This window comes from Aspergillus japonicus, assembly GCF_003184785.1.
Source record: "Aspergillus japonicus CBS 114.51 unplaced genomic scaffold BO86scaffold_13, whole genome shotgun sequence".
NCBI lineage: Eukaryota > Fungi > Ascomycota > Eurotiomycetes > Eurotiales > Aspergillaceae > Aspergillus > Aspergillus japonicus.
The window spans coordinates 209,213-231,156 of NW_020291650.1; the positions used below are offsets into that span (position 1 = coordinate 209,213).

The 21,944-nt window shown below is 50.8% G+C and overlaps 5 protein-coding genes across 5 annotated transcripts; all 5 read left to right on the plus strand.

The window, feature by feature from the left end:
- On the plus strand, positions 1–2,015 carry BO86DRAFT_358665 (alpha/beta fold hydrolase). Its single transcript, XM_025669751.1, has 3 exons — positions 1–351; positions 435–913; positions 967–2,015. Exons 1-3 carry the CDS (start codon positions 207–209, stop codon positions 1,777–1,779), a joined length of 1,437 nt encoding a protein of 478 aa, XP_025529422.1. The 5' UTR covers positions 1–206; the 3' UTR covers positions 1,780–2,015.
- Positions 2,016–2,997: 982 nt separating this feature from the next.
- Positions 2,998–6,034, plus strand: BO86DRAFT_387786 (glycogenin). The gene is made up of 6 exons (XM_025671681.1): positions 2,998–3,099; positions 3,183–3,210; positions 3,288–3,394; positions 3,500–4,087; positions 4,139–5,118; positions 5,175–6,034. The coding sequence occupies exons 1-6, from the start codon at positions 3,067–3,069 to the stop codon at positions 6,004–6,006; spliced, it is 2,568 nt and encodes an 855-aa protein (XP_025529423.1). The 5' UTR covers positions 2,998–3,066; the 3' UTR covers positions 6,007–6,034.
- Positions 6,035–6,663: 629 nt separating this feature from the next.
- BO86DRAFT_41073 (GTP-binding protein RBG1) lies at positions 6,664–8,761 on the plus strand. The gene is made up of 10 exons (XM_025674526.1): positions 6,664–6,877; positions 6,952–6,972; positions 7,048–7,090; positions 7,160–7,237; positions 7,301–7,337; positions 7,419–7,489; positions 7,564–7,901; positions 7,961–8,317; positions 8,382–8,502; positions 8,575–8,761. The coding sequence occupies exons 1-10, from the start codon at positions 6,857–6,859 to the stop codon at positions 8,592–8,594; spliced, it is 1,107 nt and encodes a 368-aa protein (XP_025529424.1). The 5' UTR covers positions 6,664–6,856; the 3' UTR covers positions 8,595–8,761.
- A 9,571-nt stretch (positions 8,762–18,332) lies between these two features.
- BO86DRAFT_41260 (uncharacterized protein) lies at positions 18,333–20,423 on the plus strand. The gene is made up of 3 exons (XM_025674660.1): positions 18,333–18,982; positions 19,041–19,062; positions 19,130–20,423. Exons 1-3 carry the CDS (start codon positions 18,520–18,522, stop codon positions 20,289–20,291), a joined length of 1,647 nt encoding a protein of 548 aa, XP_025529425.1. The 5' UTR covers positions 18,333–18,519; the 3' UTR covers positions 20,292–20,423.
- Positions 20,424–21,319, plus strand: BO86DRAFT_41285 (uncharacterized protein). Its single transcript, XM_025674688.1, has 2 exons — positions 20,424–20,909; positions 21,005–21,319. Exons 1-2 carry the CDS (start codon positions 20,555–20,557, stop codon positions 21,061–21,063), a joined length of 414 nt encoding a protein of 137 aa, XP_025529426.1. The 5' UTR covers positions 20,424–20,554; the 3' UTR covers positions 21,064–21,319.
- The last annotated feature ends 625 nt before the right edge of the window (positions 21,320–21,944 follow it).

Here is a 21,944-nt window from a genome sequence, read left to right on the forward strand (position 1 = left end):
TTCTTCCCTTCTGCAAGATTAGTTACCTCGGAACTTTTTCTCCTTCGATCACCCTTATCTACTTTTCCCCACCGGACGGTGATTTCTTCTCTCCTTTCACTAGAGCTTCTTCTTCTATTATTCGATTAGTCGCTGTACGACAATTGTCTCAGCCCGCCATCTGAAGCCCGCCTGGGCAGACCAAAGTCATACTTCAGTCAGTCATCATGGCATCGATACTCGGATTCGTGGGATCGGGTGTGATCTTTCTTTACGGACTTTTCAGTCTCGGACTCTATGGAATTCGCGCTGTAAGCAAAGGGTATTTCTTCAGGAATACCACGGAGAAGGAGACCCTCGAACTGCAAATCGGTAAGTGATATTCAATAACGGCCTCGTTTCGGAGACTTTATGTCTTGCTCGATGCTCACTGCGTGTTTCCGGCTCCATCGCAGCTCGCAATCGACTCTGGGACCTTTCACAGAGCTTCGCAGGCCTTCGTCACCATATCCATACTCTGCCGAGCGGGTTCAAATTCCACTACGTCTGCAATGACGGCCCCGGACAGCAGACCGCCACCGACCCACAAAAGCCGCTGGTTGTGTTCATCCATGGATTTCCCGATAGCTGGGCCATCTGGCGCCATCTTCTCGCCTCACCCGCTCTTCAACATGCGGCCACTCTGGTTGCGGTCGACTTGCCCGGCTATGGTGGTAGCGATCGGCTTGATCGATACTCAGCAACGAAAGTGCTCGAGAATCTGACGGAGTTCGTGATCGCGATTCGGGCCAAGTACGGAGCTGACACGGAGACCGCGGCGCGGCAGCGTAAGGTTATTATTGTCGGACATGACTGGGGCTGTGTGCTTTCGACCCGACTGGCATCTGAAGCTCCTCAACTGGCGGATCGCTTTATTCTGACGAATGGACCAATTGTGCGTTCCCCCCTTGAATGGGTCGCATTTTCATTCGAGCTAACAGCATGTAGCCTGGTCTCGCCCGGGCGAACATTGCCCGCCGACTCTCTTCCTCCCTTAAGATGCTCAAGACAGCACTGCGTGATCCGATACACTCCCGCGCGACGCTTTGGAAAGTGGCCCAGACTCTGCAGCCCGTTGGTCGACAGTTGCTCCGCTCAGGATACATCTTTGCTATGAAACTGCCCTTGTCCCTGGTTCGGTATCTGGGCCGAGGCGGAAACTACTCATTCCTGAAGCTTATACACCGCGCATCGTACGGTCAACAGGAGTTTTCCCCTCGGGATGCCGCAGAGTGCATGGCTAGTACTGTAGGCCCGTCCGTGGCTGAATGCCAAACTCAAACCGCGGAGGGCGACACGTATCCTGCGTTCATGAAAGAAGACCGCGGGCAATTGACCTTCCAGCATATGACCGCCTACTACCGGGATAACACAGCGTTCGCGCGCTGGCACAAGTCAATTGAGACGATTGCGCACCTTCACGGCATTGAAGACGCGAAGGCGGCCCACCGCACCAGCAGCGGTGCTGGTCTGTTTACCGATGGACCCAAGGGGTCCCTGAAAGCTAGTGCAACCGTCATTTGGGGGAAGGCCGACATGGCCTTGGAGCCTGCCTTGTGCCTGGATGGCATTGCAGACTACCTTGTGCGAGACAGTCAAGTTATCGTGGTGCCGGGTCTGGGCCACTTCACCCCATTGGAGCGTCAAGGCCAGCTTGCCTTGGAGAAGGCGATCGAATGGACCGTGAAGGGTGAGAAGGAGGATATTGGAGCTGTTTTGCAGAAGTGTTCGCCCAAGGCCGTGGTGACTGCTCGCAAATAGACATGGATCAATCGACAACCTACTGAAGCGGGTCCATGATTGATTTTTGAATCTTTGGCTTGCTTGGCTTATCTGTCGCTAGGCATCGACTGAAATAGACTGAAATTAGTCTAGGCTCCGGTCTATACGACTACAATCTACCTATAATCAGACTAGTGTAGTCTGAACCTTCTCCCGCATGGTTACTTCGCATCTATCTATTTTTTTCGAATTGCACGGGGAGGGGGGGGTTTTCGTACGAGAAAGCTTCCGAGCTCGGGGGAAACCTGCATCTAACCAAGAACAAGGTGCTGCAAGGGGGTGCGGAAAGAAAGTCAATTGAGATTTCGAGATTGAGGTTCTAGGTCTGTGCTACACAAAATTCTTCCCAGCGCTGACAGGATCGAAAACGAGATCTAATATTATGATGATTATTGTTATGATTATGAATTGATTAAAGGGGCTTGGTGTCAAACTGGTACCGTGTCAGGGCTGGGCGTGAGCGGGGGTTTGAAGGCACTAATACTAACTCAGAGAGTGTACTAGGTAGTAGGTATAGTAGAAAGAGAGAAAGAGAGGGTGAGAGAACGAGGAAAGTGACTGTCGGCCGCGTGCAGCTAAAGCTGTGCTGAGCTGAGCAGTGCTGTTTCTAGTCTATTATTCCCTGTTCCCACTTCCACTTCCACTTCCGCTTCCACTTCCCACTTTCCCGCCCCGTCTTCTCCATCTCCAACTACGTACCTGTCTGTCTGTCTGTCTCTTCTGATCTTTACGCATCCTCAGCACGCCAGTGCAGCTCTAATTGATCTCGATCGTGTCTAATTTATCCTACACTCGTTCCAATTCTGCATTCCTCATTTCAGTTCGTGTTCTGTCGTTCGCTCTATTCGATGGAGAATGGCGTGGTGGTGGTAGAGCACACCCGCACGGCATGCTAATTGGGGAAACCGTCTGAGTGCTCGTCTATGCGGGCGGGCGGGGTTGGTTCCTTTGGCTCCTAACGTCAGTCAGTCAGTCTTTCGTTTGAGTGAGGGGGATCCTCGTTATCCTCCCTTCTCCTCCTCCGCACCCGTACTACGTACGGTAGTTACCTACCAACCCAGCCAACCACTAAATCAACTAAGTGAACTAACTTACTGACGACGACTCGTGCCCCAAGCTCCTTGCTCCCTTTCCGTCTCTTGTCTTTTCTTCTTCTTCTCTTCTTCTACCTTCGTTCTCGTTGTATTTTGTCGCTTTCTTTATCGCCATACTTTTACACATTGCTGGTCCACTCTACGGACTGCGCGGCGTTGACCACTACCCGCAATGGCGCTCGCCGAAAGCGCTGTGTACTGCACGGTATGTTTGTTCCCTTACTACGACGGTACTTCCCTGTTCCACTTCCGTCACCCAATTTACTGATCGTCCGTTATGACTCCTAGCTCCTGTTGAGTGATCATTATCTTCCGGGTATTCTCATGGCGCCTTCTTTACCAACATACTGCTGGAGTCGTTCTCTCTGATTGTCCAATCTTCCTATCCTATAGGTGCCGTGGTTCTTGCACATTCCCTGCGCGACAATGGGTCAAAGGCCAAGCTCGTCGCGCTCTACACGCCTGATAGCTTGCAGCCGGCCACCGTCCAGGAACTTGAGGTATGCCTTTCGCACATCAATCTCATTTCATCTCTTTTTGAGCTTTTCATGCAAGGATCGTCCACCGCTTCGCATGGAACGTCGCTAAAAGAGTCCTTGACCTAGATCGTGTACGACGAAATAATTCCTGTGAATCCGCTGACCAACCTTACCCCGGCGAATCTTTGGCTTATGGACCGACCGGACCTTATTGCCACTTTCACCAAGATCGAATTATGGCGCCAAACACAGTTCAAGCGCATTGTCTACCTCGATTGCGACATTGTCGCGGTCAGAGCTCCCAATGAGCTTCTGGAGTTGGATGTCGACTTCGCGGCCGCTCCAGATGTGGGCTGGCCTGATTGCTTCAACAGTGGTGTCATGGTGCTTCGTCCCAACTTGCAGGTCTACTTTGCGCTGAGGGCGCTTGCGGAGCGAGGCATCAGTTTTGATGGCGCCGATCAAGGGTTGCTGAACATGCACTTTCGCGATTGGCATCGGCTGAGCTTCACGTATAATTGCACTCCCAGCGCCAATTACCAGTACATTCCGGCCTTCAACCACTTCCAAAGCACCATCAGCATGATCCATTTCATTGGTGCTCAGAAACCGTGGAATATGGGCCGGCAGGTGCAACCCGTGGATTCCCCCTACAACAAATTGCTCGGACGTTGGTGGGCTGTGTATGACGGCCACTACCGTCCGGTCGTGAGCGTAAGTATCTGAGTTCCGTGCTCAAGGTCCCGATGGCTAATGGCGGTACAGATACCTGTTGATGTAACGGGGAAAAGGTTTCTGACGGGGGAGACTCAATTAAGAAGCCCGACGGGAGATAGAGCGGCGCTGACACATAACCAACGTTATTCACATGCTCAAGATTCTGCAACTACGGTTGCGCATGCCGATACGCCGCACTCGCAGGAACCACGCCCAGGACAAGACACAGAGCCTTCCTCGGAGCCTCAACAAGCAGCGCCAACTGAGAGTACTGGCCCGATTCCTCATCGTGCACCCTATGGCACTTTTGAGAGCTCGGATACCCATGTTCCTCAGCAGAAGCCTATCGAGTCAGCAGGAGGAGGAACCCCTCATGGAAGTACATCATCAGGCCCAGAGCAACACACGGCTGGACAGCACGGGGCGTCACAGTATGACGAGCCCCATCATGATCTGGGTCGACATGACAAGGTACACCAAGACACATCTTTCTCGGGTGGATCCTACCATGAGCCAGGATACCAGGGTGCGCATGGTACAGCAGAGGAAGAAGCACATCACTGGGACAGATACCACGGGGGTGCGCACGAAGAAAAACCACATCACTCTCAAACACATCATTGGGAGGCGCAGCATGAGCACACCCACTACGAAACAGGACAACATGAGGCAGGCCACCACGGGGCAGGTCATCACGGGGGAAGTCACCACGAGGTAGAGCACCAAGAGAGATATGTGCACGTACCACCTTTTCGGAGTGCGGTTCCGCAATACGTCCGTGGAGAAGAGCATGTAGCGGCATATATCCACCCGCACTCTCATCAGACCACCTTTGCTGTACAAACTGAACCAACCTTCCAGAGACAAGAAGGCAGTGTACTAGAAGCCTCGCCAAGGCCGTGGCAAGACCAAGCCCACCATTATCAGCAACCAGCAGAACCTCTTCCCGAGTCGCAACATGGTCCACCGTCACCCAAGCCAGAAGCACAAACCTTTGAGCCTCCGAAAGCCGAATGGGATGCATCGAGGTACGTCTGTTTGACGAGGAGCACCACTTATTGGAAATGTTACTAACTTACTGTAGGGAGCCCCCACCATTGAACACCAAACCAGAGGGCTTTGCTTTGGAGACGAAAACATACACCATGTCGGAGGACCAGCAACTTTTCCAGCCACCCCCGTCCTATCCGGAAGCGCCCAAGAACATGTACTATGAAGTTCCGACCAAGAAGCCGGAGCCAGAAAAGCTTGCGCAGCTATTCCCTTGGGAAAATGATGCTCCCAAACCGACCCGTGTGTTCCCTGAAGACGATCAAACCTCGATAAGTACTATCCCGCGGTCTCTGCTAGAATCGACAGAAGGGGGTCCTGGCCAATCGTCACAATCGCGAGACACGACTTGGACATGGACTTCTGAAGAGCCGGCTGAATCGTGGGAACATTACACTCGTTCCAATGCTTGGGATGAAGTCCCAGAGATTCAGCGCTATATATCTTCGCTGCAGCAGACTCGCAAAGGCCGGGTTCAGGTTCTCACGGGAGGCTCTTCAAGCACAGAAGCACGGGATGTGCGAATTACGGACTTCCCCAGCGAGCAAGAGCGACCCAGCCTGCCCGTCACTCCAGCGCCCATCCGTCGGCGACCTGGCGAACTCTCCCCCTCTGATAACGACCTACTACCCTCAGCAGAAGGCGTACCAAGCCAGGAGGACTGGGTGGGTATTACGGTCGATGCCTTTCTACAACTCCTTCGAGTGACGTACTTATATTGGAAATTTACAGAACCCTTCAGCCGGCCTCGAAGAGCTTCGAACACGTCGGTCCGAAGTCTTGGATCATCCAGATTTACTTTTCGAGCGGATATTGAGCAGCAGATCGACTACTTCAGATCAAGTGCCTCCAAGCGAACGAACTAATGATTGATTGACTATCCTTTTTTTTTTTTAGCATCGTTCTAGCAATATTGATCATAGTTTAGCCTCTTCTTATCTTCGCAGTCCTGCGCGGCATTCTGTTCTTGTTCTATTACTTCACCATGTCTTTTCGCAGTATGCATATTGTTCCTTCGTGATGATCATTATTGTTAAGCATTGGCATTTGTACAGTACCCCACGTGATATCATGCATGTGTATTGATAGCAGTGTAAGTTCTTCAGCAGGTGCAAAGTCTCAGACTGTCATATGCCTTTGCATGAGGAGTTGGTTTTGTGCTTATTATTATGTGGCATTGATCAGCGTCACTCTGTACTTCCATGCTAATTATCGGTCTGACTGCGTCCTAGTTCAAATTAGTGAGTTATACTTCTACAAGACAGGCTGTTTCCCGTTTGTTAGTTTAAATAGCAATCTCGAGAATATGATAATGTTCGGAATATGTTAGAACGAAACTGGAGCAATAAGCAATAGTTACCTCAGTAAGGTACTAGTCGTTCAATTCCAAGTAGGGTTGATGCCTTCTGATGCCTGAGGCGGGAACCCCTCCATGTGACGTCCCAACGGACGAATGAAGTGGCGGGCACAATTTCAAAGATTGTATCTCCACCACCGTCGGACTCTTTGCGACTGACGTACCAACCAACCTCTTCACCAAGACTTTTGCTTCTTTTTTCTCTTCGACCACCCCACTGCCGATTAGCGGTCGATTTGCGCCAGGCGTTTACCGGGTAGTTCCACAAAAAGCATAGACTTTTGTCCTTTTCTCATTCTACACTTTTATTTTTCTATTGTGCCGCATACGAGGGGTGAAACTCGTAACCAGCCGCCAAAATGTCGACCACCGTGGAAAAGGTAGGATCTCGGCTTCTTGACGGCCACCGTCCAGTTCCCATTGCATTTTTGCTAACGCTTGGTACTCGTTCTAGATCAAACAAATCGAAGATGAGGTTCGCGCCCGTCTGCCCTCGCTTTGACGATAGCGCTGCGCCAGGACGTGCACACTGACCGGTTTCCCTTTCCAGATGGCCAAGACGCAGAAGAACAAGGCTACGGCCTTTCACCTGGGTAGGAGGCGATGATATCTGGCGGGCGTCATTTGCCAACTCGGGACGGCGCTGACGAGGAATCGTGCAGGTCAATTGAAGGCTAAGCTTGCGAAGCTGAAGCGAGAGTTGTTGACTCCGACCGGAGGTGGTGGTGGCGGCGGTGGTGGTAAGTAGTGGTGGCCCCGTGGAGAGAGAGTAGAGCGCTTGACACTGACACGATGGTCTGCAGCCGGCTTCGATGTTGCCCGTACCGGTGTCGCTAGTGTGTACGTCCTATCCATATCGAAACGAAAAGTACTTGTGGTTGGGTGATGAATGAATTTATGCTGACATGGTTCGGGGGGTAGTGGCTTCATTGGTTTTCCCTCCGTCGGAAAGAGTACTCTGATGAGCAAACTGACGGGACAACACTCGGAAGGTTGGTTTTTTTCTCTCTGCATGTCGCGCTGGGCTGGGCACATAATCGCTGACGACGATGACTTCGTGATACAGCTGCCGCTTACGAGTTCACGACTTTGACGACTGTGCCCGGACAGGTCATGTACAACGGTGCGAAGATTCAGATTCTCGATCTGCCCGGTATCATTCAGGGTGCCAAGGATGGTAAGGGTCGTGGTCGTCAGGTCATTGCCGTGGCCAAGACCTGCCATTTGATCTTCATCGTGCTGGACGTCAACAAGCCGCTGCACGACAAGAAAATCATTGAGAACGAATTGGAAGGGTTTGGCATCCGAATCAACAAGCAACCCCCCAACATTGTTTTCAAGAAGAAGGACAAGGGTGGTATTGCCATCACGAGCACGGTTCCCTTGACGCATATCGATAACGACGTAAGTTTCTGCCGTGGTTGGTCTTCGGGGATTACATTGCAGTCGCTGATGCAGCGCAGGAAATCAAAGCCGTCATGAGCGAGTACAAGATCTCTTCCGCGGACATTTCTATCAGATGCGATGCGACTATCGATGATCTCATTGATGTGCTGGAAGCCAAGAGTCGCGCCTACATTCCGGTCGTGTATGCTCTGAACAAGATCGATGCGATCACGATCCAGGAGCTGGACCTTCTGTACCGGATCCCCAACGCCTGCCCCATTAGCTCCGAACACGGATGGAACGTCGATGAGTTGCTGGAGATGATGTGGGAGAAACTCAACCTGCGCCGGGTCTACACTAAGCCCAAGGGCAAGACGCCGGATTACACGGCCCCCGTCGTTCTAAGAGCCAACGCCTGCACGGTCGAGGACTTTGTAAGGATTCTCCACATGATCAACCCTTTCTGAAGGAGTCTGGACCTTCTAACGCGCCGAGCAGTGTAATGCTATTCACCGTACGATCAAGGATCAGTTCAAGCACGCTATCGTCTATGGCCGCTCCGTCAAGCACCAACCGCAGCGTGTCGGTCTGTCACACGAGTTGGGCGATGAAGATATCGGTCCGTGCCTCCCCTCCTACGTCTCCCGTCATATTGGGATCTCCAAAGCTAACTTTAGTGGTTTCAATACAGTGTCCATCGTCAAGCGCTAATCGAGTTCGAACGCCATGTCAACCCTCCTGGAAAAGGATCCGCCCCGTGAGCGGAGCAGCGCAGTGGCGAATCGTGCACTCGAGCATGATCAACACAAGCCGACTGTGGATTAAGGGGAGAGGGGGAAAAAGGGGAGGGCTTTTGTGTTTCTCCGCCAAGTATAAAGCGCCCTCAAGAAAAGAGCCCGGCCCTTGTGACAGATATTTCCGTGAGATGGACCATAGAAATTATGATTGGGGGAGGAGGAAGGAAAACGGATTTGCGCACGGGCAGCATTGGAGAGAGCCTGGAGTCTGCCAAACGCCGCCTTGGGGAAAATCACTCTCTACTCGTCAGGGAGAATCGCCCGGACCATGAGTCAGGATGAAGTCTTTTTCATCTTCGCCCCCCTGATGATAGAGTATTTTGATGCGCAATCCCGGTTTAGGAAGACGAATGTCTGAGCGATATGATCGCTTGGTAAAAAGACGGATTGGACAGAGATAAAAATCTGAGACTGGACACAAGCTGGAATTTTTTTTTAGGGTTTTACTCATTTCTTGGGGATTAGCAAGTACTTTAGGACCTGCCGATATATATCTACTTATTTTTTTTTATTTTATTCTTGGTTGTTCCTCTCCGAAATGTGCCCTCGGGAGCTTAAAATGAAACTCTGATCGATTGTGCACATTTCCTCTTTTCCTCTTGTGCTTTTTGTGAGGATTCTGGTGATCCCGTTTTGATGGTGGTAGGCATTGGTTCTAGATCCCCGATCCTGAGGACGATTCCCACCTTGTAGATACTGTGTACAGTACTGTCGTTCAGCATTTTGGACCGGATGGACCGCTATGACAGTGAGTGAGAAATGACGTTTCTAAAATTGAACCTCAAGCCAAGTTTTGTTTTATCTTAGTCTGTATCCGGAAATGAGGATACTCATACTGCTAATAATGATATAATCAAAAGAAAAAGAAAAAGAAAAAAAGGAGTGATTAGTTCTATCAACTAACTATCTAGTAGCTAACTACTAGCTAACTAACTACTAGCTACGACTAGCCGAGCTAGTGAATATGACGCACGTCCGTCCGCCAGTACTGTAGTAACTTGCCTAGTACTGTACTCTCCCTCTTTCCCTCATGGTGTTTAATTTGAGTGTTTAATTGGTACTCCTCCTTTGTGGGGTTGTACAGTACTAGACAATTTGATTTGATTTTGCCTTATTCATCCAGAGGCGTGAGAGGGCAATTGTCGAGTGACTTACACGCTTTTAATTTGCCCTTTTCTTTCTTTGGGTTCTGATTGGATCCGAGACGCTCTTCCGACTCCGAATGAGGCCCAGGAGGAAGAGGACCTGAGCTGAGTTGAGGATCGGAACGCCGACGTATGCGTTGATCCTTCCCCCCCCCCCCTCCAAAAAAGCACGGATCCTCATAGCTAATGAGGTATGTATCCTTCAATATATCCCAATATGTTTCAAGTGGGGACTTGACTATATAGTAGTGAATCAGGGGCAAGGGGAGTACGGGAGTATTGGCCAGACACGCGATTCAATCCTCGGATGCATACTTTGGAGTCTTATACTTCTTGTGCCTGGCAGATGGGGTTGTTGGAGGGTGGAGGGTCGGAGATGTGTGTTTAGCTTGCAGATGTCAATGTGTACTATTTCTTGATGTACTCTGTGCTGTAGGGGAGGAAAGTTAAGCATTCTACGCTTATGCTTTGGATTGGAGGGAGAGGGAGAGGGAGAGGGAGAGGGAGAGGGAGAGGGAGAGGACTATTCCGCTGCTCATGCTCCAGCATACATCCTCCCCGAATCTAGCCCATTATCTAGCCCCTCCACCATAAGCTTATACATGTAAAGTGATCGCTACGTTCGACTGAATTTGATCTACTGGTAGTCGATCCTGTATATACCAGTTCAGGCCGGAAAGGTACAGTAATAGTTACGGAGTAGGTGGGTTCGTTCTCTTTCCTCCTTGACGGTTGCAATCTGATTGTTTTTTTTTTCTTTCGCGTCTTGCGGCCTGGTCCGAAAAACCAAGATGGATGACAGATAATCATCTGAACTGATCAATCGATGGGCGCGAGACTGGGTTAAGAGTAAGTTGGTAGTCTAGGGAGAGGGGGGGGGGGGGAGTGGGTGAACTAGTTAGTTGGTGGATAGGGTAGGTGGGTTAGATGCTGGACTGGGATCTGATACTAAATCCATATGGTAAGAAAATCAGTTGGTAAGGTATTTACCGGAGTCTAGTATTGTTCTGTAAAGGGCGTGACAGCATTTGAACCTGGTTGAGGGTTTTGTTTCTGGAGAGGGAGTGGGAGGGATAATCATGGGTTGGCCTTGTAAGGTCGGTGCCATTGGGCTGGTCGATGTATAACTGTCATGAGGTTAGGCTTGTGGGTTAGTGGAATGGAGGTTGCTTTCGGGTAAATGCGACGGTGGATGTGCATTGTAGTACAAACTCTCTGGGACTTGGGCTTGGATTGATGTTGTAGTTGTAGTTGTAGTTCTAGTTGCAATTGGGGTGTTGGTTGTGGTGTGGTTACTTCATGGTTGATCTCTGTACAATCCTTTGGGCAGATGGTAGGTGGGGGTGGGTGAAGTTGTAGGTGGGCTCAGCTTCTATCTTCTTTGATACCATATGCTAATACTCCTACCGCTGGTTATACTACCCTAAAAAGCTACAATGTGGATTCTGTGAAATCGTTCCTAGGTGGCTAGGGAGTACTCCGTCATCAGCAACTTACCACCTGCGTGCTAGGCGCAGCCAAAGCAATGATGCAAGATATAGATCGAGTTCGAGAAATGTGGCTGCGCGCTTTTGCCTCCCTCCATGTGTCCTGTCCTCGATCTACCCAAGTGCATTTGGACTGATCACAAGAGTACTCCGTACCTTGGAAGGAAGAGTGCTATGCACGACGGTGGGAACTCGAACGACAGGGAAGGGTTTACAATCCTGGGGAACCGGGATATACTATCGAGAAAGAAGCGGTCTGCGGGAGTGCGCCAGGACAAGACGCTGTCCGCGATAGCAGTTCCCGGGAATTCCAGGTCTGAAGTACATGTCGCCATCGGATAGCTTGGTGTTTCTTCTCTCTGTACCCGTAATCTGTAGTCATCCTCCATGTGCTCCATGCGAGCTCTTGGTAGTGGGGTGGCTGTTGTGGCGAGATCGCTTGCCTTCGCTAGGAAGAGTACCTACTCATAGTACGAGTAACTTTGGTGCTCTGTAGGTAATCTGTATCCAATTAATTAAAGCAAAGCATGGCGAAGCATGGCAAAGCGTGGTGGAGAGCTCAAGCTCTCTCTCTCGTCCCCTCCCCTCTTCTTCAGACACGTTCTGTACTCCAAATGGTCTCATGTGGCCTGCGACTGAGGTGAGATTTTGCTGGTCAGCTGACCGATCAAGCACCGACAAACGTTGACTTCCCATCCCCCGGGCTGGTGGAGGCTGCATTGGAGTGCATATCCTTTTATCTGTTCCCCTCCTCTTTCTCTCATCCGATTTGTCACTGATAGCCTCCTCTGCAGTTGGTCAAGCTTACAGAGTACTGGGTACTGTACAAACAGTACATACTGCTCAGTCTTGCAACAAACAGCTTCTTTCTGACATCCCCATCGTCGATTCGTTCCAATCCCTTCCCTTCATTTTTATCCTGGGTACCGCGGATGTCGCCGATGTCGTCCAGACCGAATACCGCCACACAAACCGCCATGGCTTGGGGCTGGCCGACCTCTCACTCTTTCCCTGCAAGGGCGAAACAAAGAAACTGCTCTGCGGTTGAATTTACAAACCGACAAGTTGAGAAATGCTCGGATTGCTTGAACCCGACACAAAAGAAAGAGGGTGATGACGACCCCACGATGCGCGAATACGGGCTCGAGATTTTAGCTCCTGCATTGCCCTTGCCAGTTTGGGAAGAGAGGAGGGGTGGCTTTCTTCGAATCTTAGAATCTGGGCAACATCGGCTGCAGTAGTCTTGTTGGACTGGAACTAGTTCACTGCACCCTTCCTCAGAATCTCGCAAATCTCCACCCTTGGCCCTCAGATCTCCTCCTCCCTCAACTCACCGCTGCAGCGGCGGCGGCGGAGTCAACTGTCTGATGTCATCATCTTTTGCTCCGCGGCTTCGGGTTACTTCCGTTTCAAGTTTCAACGGGCTTTAATCGCCTCCCTTGAACGAACCCATCGCGCGCATCTTCAGTCGGGACGTGCGTGGCTGCTTATAACCAAGGGGGGAGGTTGGGCGGACAGACCCGGACGATGGAAACGGAAAAATACTCCTACTGCAGTACTCGACTTGTATCTGCCTCCCAACCTAGCCAGACGAGCAAAGAACGATGCATGCCGTCGCAGTGAGACTTCGCTTCTGCAAAGTACCTGGCACACGTTACATAGGCGATTAAGAACACGGCAGAAGCCTCCCGGCATCTGCAATGGCTTTCCGTACCTGACAGATGTCGACTGCTCTGGCCTTGTAGAACGGTAAGGCTATCATGGCGCCCTCCAACGATCTCATTTGGTGCCTGACGTCGCACCACTTTTCCCAACCTTGTCCATGCAGAGACCTGAGTCTCAGCAGATCCCATCGAACCAATCAGAGCTCGGCCTGGGATGTCGATTAGCGCCCTTCTTTTCCCTTGGGGCCTTCAATTTTCGCCTCCCTTTGCCTACTTCGTTCTCTCTTTCTCCGAGCTTTCTGGCTGCCCTGCCTATCCAGGCCCTGTTCTTGAGTTCCCTTCCCCGGTTGCGCCGAATTTTAGCCACTCGGGAATGGTCTACCATAAGCCGAATGGACTGTGAGATGGAATGACGTATGTTCGCATTGCTTGCTTGATCCGCGCGTGCGCAGTCTAGAGTGGTTCCTTTTCTTTTTCTTAATTAATCAATTACTACGTCCCTTCAATGGACCAAAATTACCACGGGAATCTGTTGCCGATGGGACGGAGTTGGGGGAGTAAGCACTCGAGCACTCAGCAACATGGGGCCAATCAGGTGACTGACATCAGGTACCACCAACTGGAACAATAAGATCGGTTCCATGGAACTGCTGAAGCCATCGACTCCTTTTACTATGGATGTGGGGAAGAATGGCAATTGAGTCAATTGACCTAGGTACGAGCTTATAACAGATTTTTTTCATTGAGATCAGTCAGACACAAACATGTATTACATACAATCGCTTGGTAGTTCATCATAATGATACGTAGCTCAGTTGACAGCAGCCCTCGTGGTCTCTCATCGGAACAAGCGGGGCGGATTCACCCAGCAGCTCAGAGTCACGTTTTCCCGCCTTTCTCCTCCTCCGTCCCGTCCGTCTTTCTCCAACTGCCCAGAGAGGCTAGAAAGATTAGGTACCTACATAGCACTTACCAGGAATGCAGCACGGAGGACTCTGCGCCTCCCCACTGGTACCGATTCGGTCCTATTGCAAGCCCCGGTAAGGCTGCTCTTGCATGAAAGACATGTCGGATGCCGTGGAGACCATCTAGGGTATACAGAGGGCGTGAGGGAGGGTCGTACGGCTAGGTAGAATTTTTCTCATGTGTACGTTGCGGAGGAGACCTGCGAATTCAACCAGTTTAATTACTGAAGTCGATGGGAATAGATTTGATAGAATTGGGGCAACTGGGGGAATTGGGCGATTATCATGATTATTATTATCAGTCAGTATTATCTCGAAAATGTCGAGTGGTGGGTAATCTCGAGTGATCTCCTGCCCCAACTAGTGGCGGGTCGATGATACCAACCCAGAGCCTAGAGGTTTCCATGCTTGCCATGATTTGCAGTGGCCCAGAGCACTAGATAGGAACTAGGAGGAGTTATACAGTAAGTACCCTCGAATCATTCATACCCGATCGCTATCTTCACATTCTACCACCCACCCCTCCTAAAGGAAAGAAGAACCTTGTCGGTGGTGCCAATATGACAGCTCCAGTTGTCCATGACTAATGCAATATGAGCAACTTCTGTTTCTTCATCATCACGATGACCTCGGCTGTTTTTTGTTCTCCTGGATTCTTTTCAACCTCGCCGTAATTCAACGAAATCAGCCCTCCAGCCAATCAAATCATCGATCGAGATTGGATTAATCTCTCGTTTTGTGTTGAACGATGAACATGGATACCTGAGTTATGGATATTGCTTAGGTTGCCGGGCCGGGGTGGACCACTGCGGGTACCAGAAGTGGACCGTGGGGGGAGGGGGGGAGGTCAGAGCTCCCTTCTTTTCCTCTTTCTCGCCTTTCTCCCCTTGTCGACCTCAGGTGCTGACGGAGTTCTACCCAGTCAAGGGAAGGAACCGATTCAAGCCTGCTTCAAAGCCTGGCCGAACCATGTCGTCTGTGCTCATCGTGATAGGATGAAGACCCTTGTCTAGTCTACGCATCCCGAATATGAAATGAAATCGACCTACGACGTATCATTCGTCCGCCGTATCTCCTGACGGTTTTCGCGTGACAAAGTACGGTGCAGATCGCCTTTTCCGCTGCTCTGACTGGAGTCCTGATTCAGGTTGGGCCTTTCCGAGCTGCCATACAGATTCCATGGTTGAAGGATGAGATGGGTCGTCGGCTCAGTCATCGTCTCAATAACGAGCTCGTCTGTACGGAGTACTGTATGTACATGTACACGAGCTAGTATCGGAGAGCCCACACTTAATACCGGCACGTCCCAGGTGATCCTACCTACCTGCCTCCTCCGTAGAGGGCCTCCCTCCTCTAAGAAGCTCGGAACCGAAGGCGAACTGACGATGCTCTCACTACCGCTTCTCCCGTCCATTGGTCTCGTTCTCCCCGGGCTTTTCTCTCAGGGCAAGCAATGCCCTTCTCCCGAGGATCCGTGCTCTCTGACTAGGGGACTTGCTTCTCGGGCCCCCTCCTCCTCATCTACTTGCCCTTGGCCCACTTCTTCACTCTGAATCTTACCTTGGCTTTTGGTCAGCATTGAGCAGCAAAGCAACATAGCCACTGCGGAAAAATCCCCACCACTAATCGGGGGGATGGGATACCCACGGAGACGGCCAGGCGGGGAGGGGAGGAAAACGCCGTTGAGAGACCGTCGCTCAATGATTGACGATAGTGAGAGACTATCGAGTATGGTTCCGCGCCGTCCCCCAGGCCCGCAAAGACTTCTTCCTGTATGTCATGCGGGCAATTAGGTTCAGCGGTTCTCGATCCGCTCCCCGTCCGTCGATGGGAACCATGGTTGATCAAGAACTCTTTACGAGAGCGGGCATCGACCATGATTTGCGTCCCGAGGCAGATCCCCTCTGTGCCATTGACGGATTCTCATACACAATGCTCATCCACTGGGACCGCCGGAACCTACCGTATCTTATGGCGCGGTGTGCGGGATGGTATCTCCCATCTTTTGTATCCTCGGATGAGGAGTTTGTTTTATGGAAAGCAATACCCTCCGGCCTACGGGAGGCATCGTGCAAAAGCAGGGCTCAACGCAAGATCTTATAGTTAGTGCGGGCAGAGAATAAGTGCGACCAGAGTAGGGATGGAAGGGAAAAGGAGGATTTAATCATGGACGAATTGATCGACTTTTATCCTTCATCGAGTTTTTTTTTCTGGATCCAAAGGCCCCCGTTTTGGGAGCCATATGGTCTGCGGTGGGAGTCTGGCTCCACCTGGAATCGGAGGAGGGGGTGTCATGCCTTCTACTTAGTGCAGGCTCCGCCTGGACCGGACTGGAGGTGGCAGAGCTGGGAGAGGGGGTGAGTATTATCCCTACCTAAAATAGTATGACGGCAGACCGACAAACGGTGGTTCGGATACCTGGATCCTTCCTTTGATGTAACATGTCATGCTGCGTTAAGTTACTCCACGATGGAGAGGATATCTGCCGGAGAGCATGCTAATTCAAGCTCAAGCGCAGCCTGAATGCAACCTCTTCTCAGCTGGACGTGAAAGGCATTGGAAAGGAACTTAGGGAACTTCAGGGACGGGGGATGAATCCAGGAGGAGGAAGGCTTGTGGGTGCAAAAGAAACAGACCAGAAATGGCTGGAACCGGTCGAGAGGAGAGAAGCTGGAATTACTTACTTAGTACTTACTGAAGATTACGGAGATTACCTGACACGAGGGGATACGGAAGCGATACTGTTAGCGGTATTTGGACCCGAGAGTCGATCCCTGTCCCTCTAATCTAGATCTCCTCCAATCAGAGCACGGACTCCCCACTACTTCTCAGTCTTTCGCATTGGATTCATTTTCAGTCCTGGCGTCGAGCTGACCAGCCAATCGAGAAAAGCAATGCAGCCTTCTCTTATTTTTTTTTCTTCGCTTTCCCGGCTGGAACTATCAATCTGATCGGGGGATACATATCTTAGGTTTCATGCGTCCTCGTGTCTAGCTGGTTGCAACCCATGGAAGCCAAAGAAGAAGGCGAAGAAGCACACTTTCTAGTGGTAAGAGAAGGGGGAAAAGCCTGCCTGACTGGTCTGGGCAGGCCAGATATGAATCGGCCATGGCTCCAAAGCGAGCTTCCTCCGAGGTCCAGACTCGCGCGTTGTTGCTCAAGCTGCCTGACTATCTGTCAATCAAAATCTGCCGTGATTAGTTCTTCTATACAGACCACCGCTATAGACCGCAAACAGACATGGATAGGAATGGCAAGCGATGATGAGGAATTATGGGATGGATAGATGGACGATACTGGTAGATGGATGGACGGATGGAACTATGCAGGTCTGGTCTTTTGGTCTGGAATAAATCAAGTGCAGAAGAGCAGAGGAACAAATTAGATCAATAATACTACTCACTTATAATAATCAACCCAGTAAATAAAAATAAAACGGAATAAATCAAAAGGGAACGATTTAAAAAAATAAATAAATATAAATCAGAAAAGAAAAAGAAAACTTAAAAAGTACTCCCGAACGGAGACTGGACCGTTGATGAATGAATTTACGACTTGCCCATTGACGACGCCTCTTGCCATTTGCCTTTTCCTTCTTGGTCTTCCTTCTACTGAACCAGCTACTTACGGACTGTAACCTACTGACTGCAATCACTCACTCACTTCTATCCTCACTTACCTGCTACTACTTACCGTACTTACTTACTTACTCACTCACTCCTCATCTTCCTTCTTCTCCTCCGCCTCTCCGCCAATTGATTGGGATGCACAACAAGCTAAGACTGTGAGCTTCTCCGGTCGTTTCCCTGATCGTCCCTGCGGTGCCTGTGCCCTGGCCCGACCCTTTTTTTTCACTTGTCGCTCGCATTTAAAAACCTCCATGCTTTCTTTACCCACCCGCTGCGCACGCTTGACCCGCTTTCTCGCTTGAAGGCGACTGACTCCTCTACTACTGTAATCGATTTCCTTCCGTCCTGGTCTATCCGATCCATGTGAAGTTGTATGGTGCAGACGTCCTCTTTTCTCGCCCCTCCCCCCCCCCCCCCCCAAAAAAAAAAAAAAAAAAAAAAAAAAAAAAAACTCTTTTCCCCCCCCCCCCCCCCCCCCCCCCCCCCCGGGTCAGCTAACTCTTGGTCATCTTCTTGGGGTAGTCTATCCTATCAGACGCCAATTGTTCAGGGAGCGCAGATCTGGTGGCTCTAGAAAGTTGATACATGTCCGCTCTTCAGCTTCCGTAAGCGCAGCTCACTCGTTCCTCCAGTTCGAGTCTGAATATGCATCACTTTCTCCCCTTGTCTCGGCCCTAGACCGTCTCTTTGACTGGCTTCCCACCCATCATTGCTTTTTCTCCCAGAGCTATTGATCAGATCTCATTCCCCGGTTTCTTGATTCTTAAAATCCCCTCGGGGGTGTCTGATAGACAAATATCTTTGTTAAGCACTTGTCTCAGTGCCACCTCCACCACTTCTTCCACTCCCCTTACCCCCCCCTTTCCTGATATACTTCTCACTCTGTCTCTCTTTGTCTCTCTGCCTCTCCCCTTTCAAAGTTTTTTTCTTGTCTTATTTTCCCTCCAATATGGATACGGAAAGCACACATGCGCAAGACAATGAGTTTGCGCAATCACCCTGGGTGGATATGGGCGGTTTCAGTCCATCCGAGCAATCGCCCACCCTGGACTATCAGGGATTCGGATACGGTGTCTTGCCTATCGACTCTTCCTACGGAGTCTCAATTCCACCACCTTATGCATCAATGCCATTGACCATGACCTCCAACACATGGCCCAGCATGCTCACAACCCAGGGGCCTTTCCCGGATGCAGCGATGCCTGCAATGCCTCTACCACCGCCACCTCCACCACCACCATTGCAGCAACCTCAGCAAACGCCCACCATCACCTCTGTTACACCTGTCCCGCCACCGCGCAAGTCCTCGACCAGCGGCTCCACCCCACGGCGGACCCTCACCGATGAGGACCGTCGACGAATGTGTCTCTACCACGAGGAGAACAAGACGGCCAAGCAGACTGACATTGGAGGTAAAGTCTTCACGCCATTCCCTGATATGAACTCCTCGTCTAACCGATCCTGTTGCAGCACTCTTTGGTGTCGAAAGAAGGTAAAGTCTTCTGCTAGTTCCGCTACGATTGAGGCGGTCAAGCTTTCTCTAACACGGTTGGTTGAAGTACTGTATCGAAAGTCCTCCGTCAAAAGGAGAAATACCTCAACCCTGACGATGGCACCCGATCCCCCATCAAGCGGGCTAAAGGGCGAGTACCAGACATTGAGAAAGCCTTGTCTAACTGGGCGAAGAACTATCAAAAAAGTGGGTACCCTATTAACGACGAGATGATCCGGGAAAAGGCTCTTTTCTTTGCCAGCACCTGCGGTAGTCCCGATGGCAAAGAGAAGGTGTTGAGCACCAGCTGGCTTGAGAAATTCAAACGCAAATACAATCTCATGGGGGCCAAGTCTCGAAAAGGCTCCCTTAGTGCCAAGAGTGACTCGGAGAGCCCGACCTGTTTGAGCATCAACTCGGCATTGGCTTCTGCTATCCACTCTCCGACCGTCCTCTCCCCTACATCAACCACCGGATTCCTCAGCCCGTCACCTCTGTCCCCAATGCAGAGCAATGAGAATATCAGAGCGGAGTTCGCGCACAGCCTGGCCGAGATCACTGGCGATTTCCAGCATGCGCACAGCCACAGTACCACTTCCCTAGACACTTCCTCGACGTTCTCGGCTGGTATCACGAGTCCAACATCCACTCTGGTTACCGACAGCCCGTTCACACCTACGAGCCAGTCCCTTACTTCGCCAGTGGATGGCAACTCCAACCGACCCCGCAGCCAGACCTTCCCATTGGGCTCAGCTGACCCCAGCCTGATCTCTCCGGAAGAAAACGAGCAGTTGACAAAGGCTGCTCTACGACAGTCTATCTTGATGCAAGAGGCTACTTCCCTGGAGGAACAGCAAGATCAGAAAACTCTGCCGGGATTGGACACATCGGTGGGCACGATCAAACGAAATCGCAGCAATCCAGAGATCAAGCCCAAGACCACATATCCGCCGCTCTTTTCGAAATCTACTAACGCTTCTCCCGTCAGTTCCCCGGGATCACCCAGTCAAGATGAAGCCAGGAAGGCTCTGGAGTTGGTCATGAGCTATCTGAAGCAACAGCCGGCGGGTCTCGTGGCAGAAGATTATCTTACCATTGGGAAATTGATGGAAAAGCTCGAGCTCACCAAGCCATCGCAAGGCACCCTCCCGGGTGGTCTCACTCGGATTGATGAGCATGACGATGTGCCTACTCTGAACAAGAAACGAAGCATTCACAGTATGGGTTAAGCGGTATTCATCGAGATCGACAGACTCGCCAGAGATGCCACTATTCAGCCTAATGTATCATCATTCAAACTCGCAGCCCCGAATTTCGAAAGCGAAGATATACGACCTGCGGCATCGATAGTACATATTGTTTCTCCTTGCTTTCTCTTTCACGTTTTATTTTTTCTCTGAGATTCATTGCAGTCTCCTTTCCTTGGCACCTTGATATCACTTTCCTTCTTTGCTCATTGGGAGGCTTTCTGATTCTAATAGTTGCATATCACATGCTATGTTTGGATGCGTTTTACTATTTTCTTTTCCTTGTTCCCTTTATGTCTTCCTTTCTCACTATAATCACACTGGGGGTGGGGATGGGACAGACAAAAAACTACTACGTGGGATACACCAGAAGAGGGCAACCTCAAGCATCATATGGGCTCATACATACTGGAAAGGCAACTCAGGGGAAATATGGGGTCATGAGGGAGAGTCATGCCCTACGGTGTTTGGTCGCGCATACCGGAATTTGTTGTGTCAGTGTAATGTTTATCCGTCTACTGGGTTTGTTTAATCTTTGGATGTTGTCACGTTTCCTCGAACCAGAAGACTCAAAGTCCGAATCTGCATCGCTTTCCGCAGGTATTTTCTTCCTACCCCCTTTGGTCATGCGCTTTCTGTGCGTGTATGTGCGCATGCCAAACCCTAGATATCCCGTCCTAATCCGATGGCCCCAGTCCCATTGAGAATGGCAAACATGGACCGGAGCCCCGAGAGGAGGGAAAGGGTGTCATAACAATTTTCGTTTTTTCTGGTAGAGGGAGCATCCCATTGGCTCGATTCCTGCCCCAAACAGACCAATATTTTCTTTTCGACACTCAAACCTTTTTCGTGATGATCGCTCACCGCATCCATCGGGAGGTGATTTCAAATTTGATGTCATTTGCTGGGGTTTGGGGATGGCTTGTTTTGTGAATGCTTTTCGGTAATAGGCAGTGTTAGTAGTGGTCTCTAAGCGCCGTGTCCCCTTGGAAAGAACGCCCGCAGTTGAACCTTGAACAGGAACCCTGGTTCGGGTCAAGGTTCCTGTGGGGCAGGGGGAGGAGGGAAGAGGGAGAGGGGGATGTACTGTACAGTGTATGTACAGTGTACACTATCGTGTTAAGTTAATGGTCCCGCCCTCAAGTTACGGGCACCACACACCTAGCTAGTTCTAGTAGCTAGCACTTAGTTACCATGATGTATGGCTGGGCCACTACGGCAGGCCTACGGGCTACTACCTCAGGTACCCAACCGGGCAAACTGAACTTACCGTGCAGCCCAAACGTTTCTACCCGGCCCAGCCTCAGGCTTCAATATCCCAGATGCCTGGCTGCCTGAGATGCCTGACGGCCACCTTCTGTATGTCCTGTGCTGTATGTACTGTACCATGCGCCTGAGATTCCTCCTCACCTGAGACAGGCTGCTACTACATAGTATGTATGTATGTATGTATGTATGTACCTCGCCTGACGTAACCTTGTCTTCGCCCAATCTCTTTGGCCCCAAGCCCTGCTTTTCTCCAGACATCATACATACATACTCTTGAAACTGATCCCAACATCGAAAAAGCACTTGATGCTTTCTGTCTGCCTGCCTGCCTGCCTGAACCAGTCTGACTCTGACCACTACTCGCCA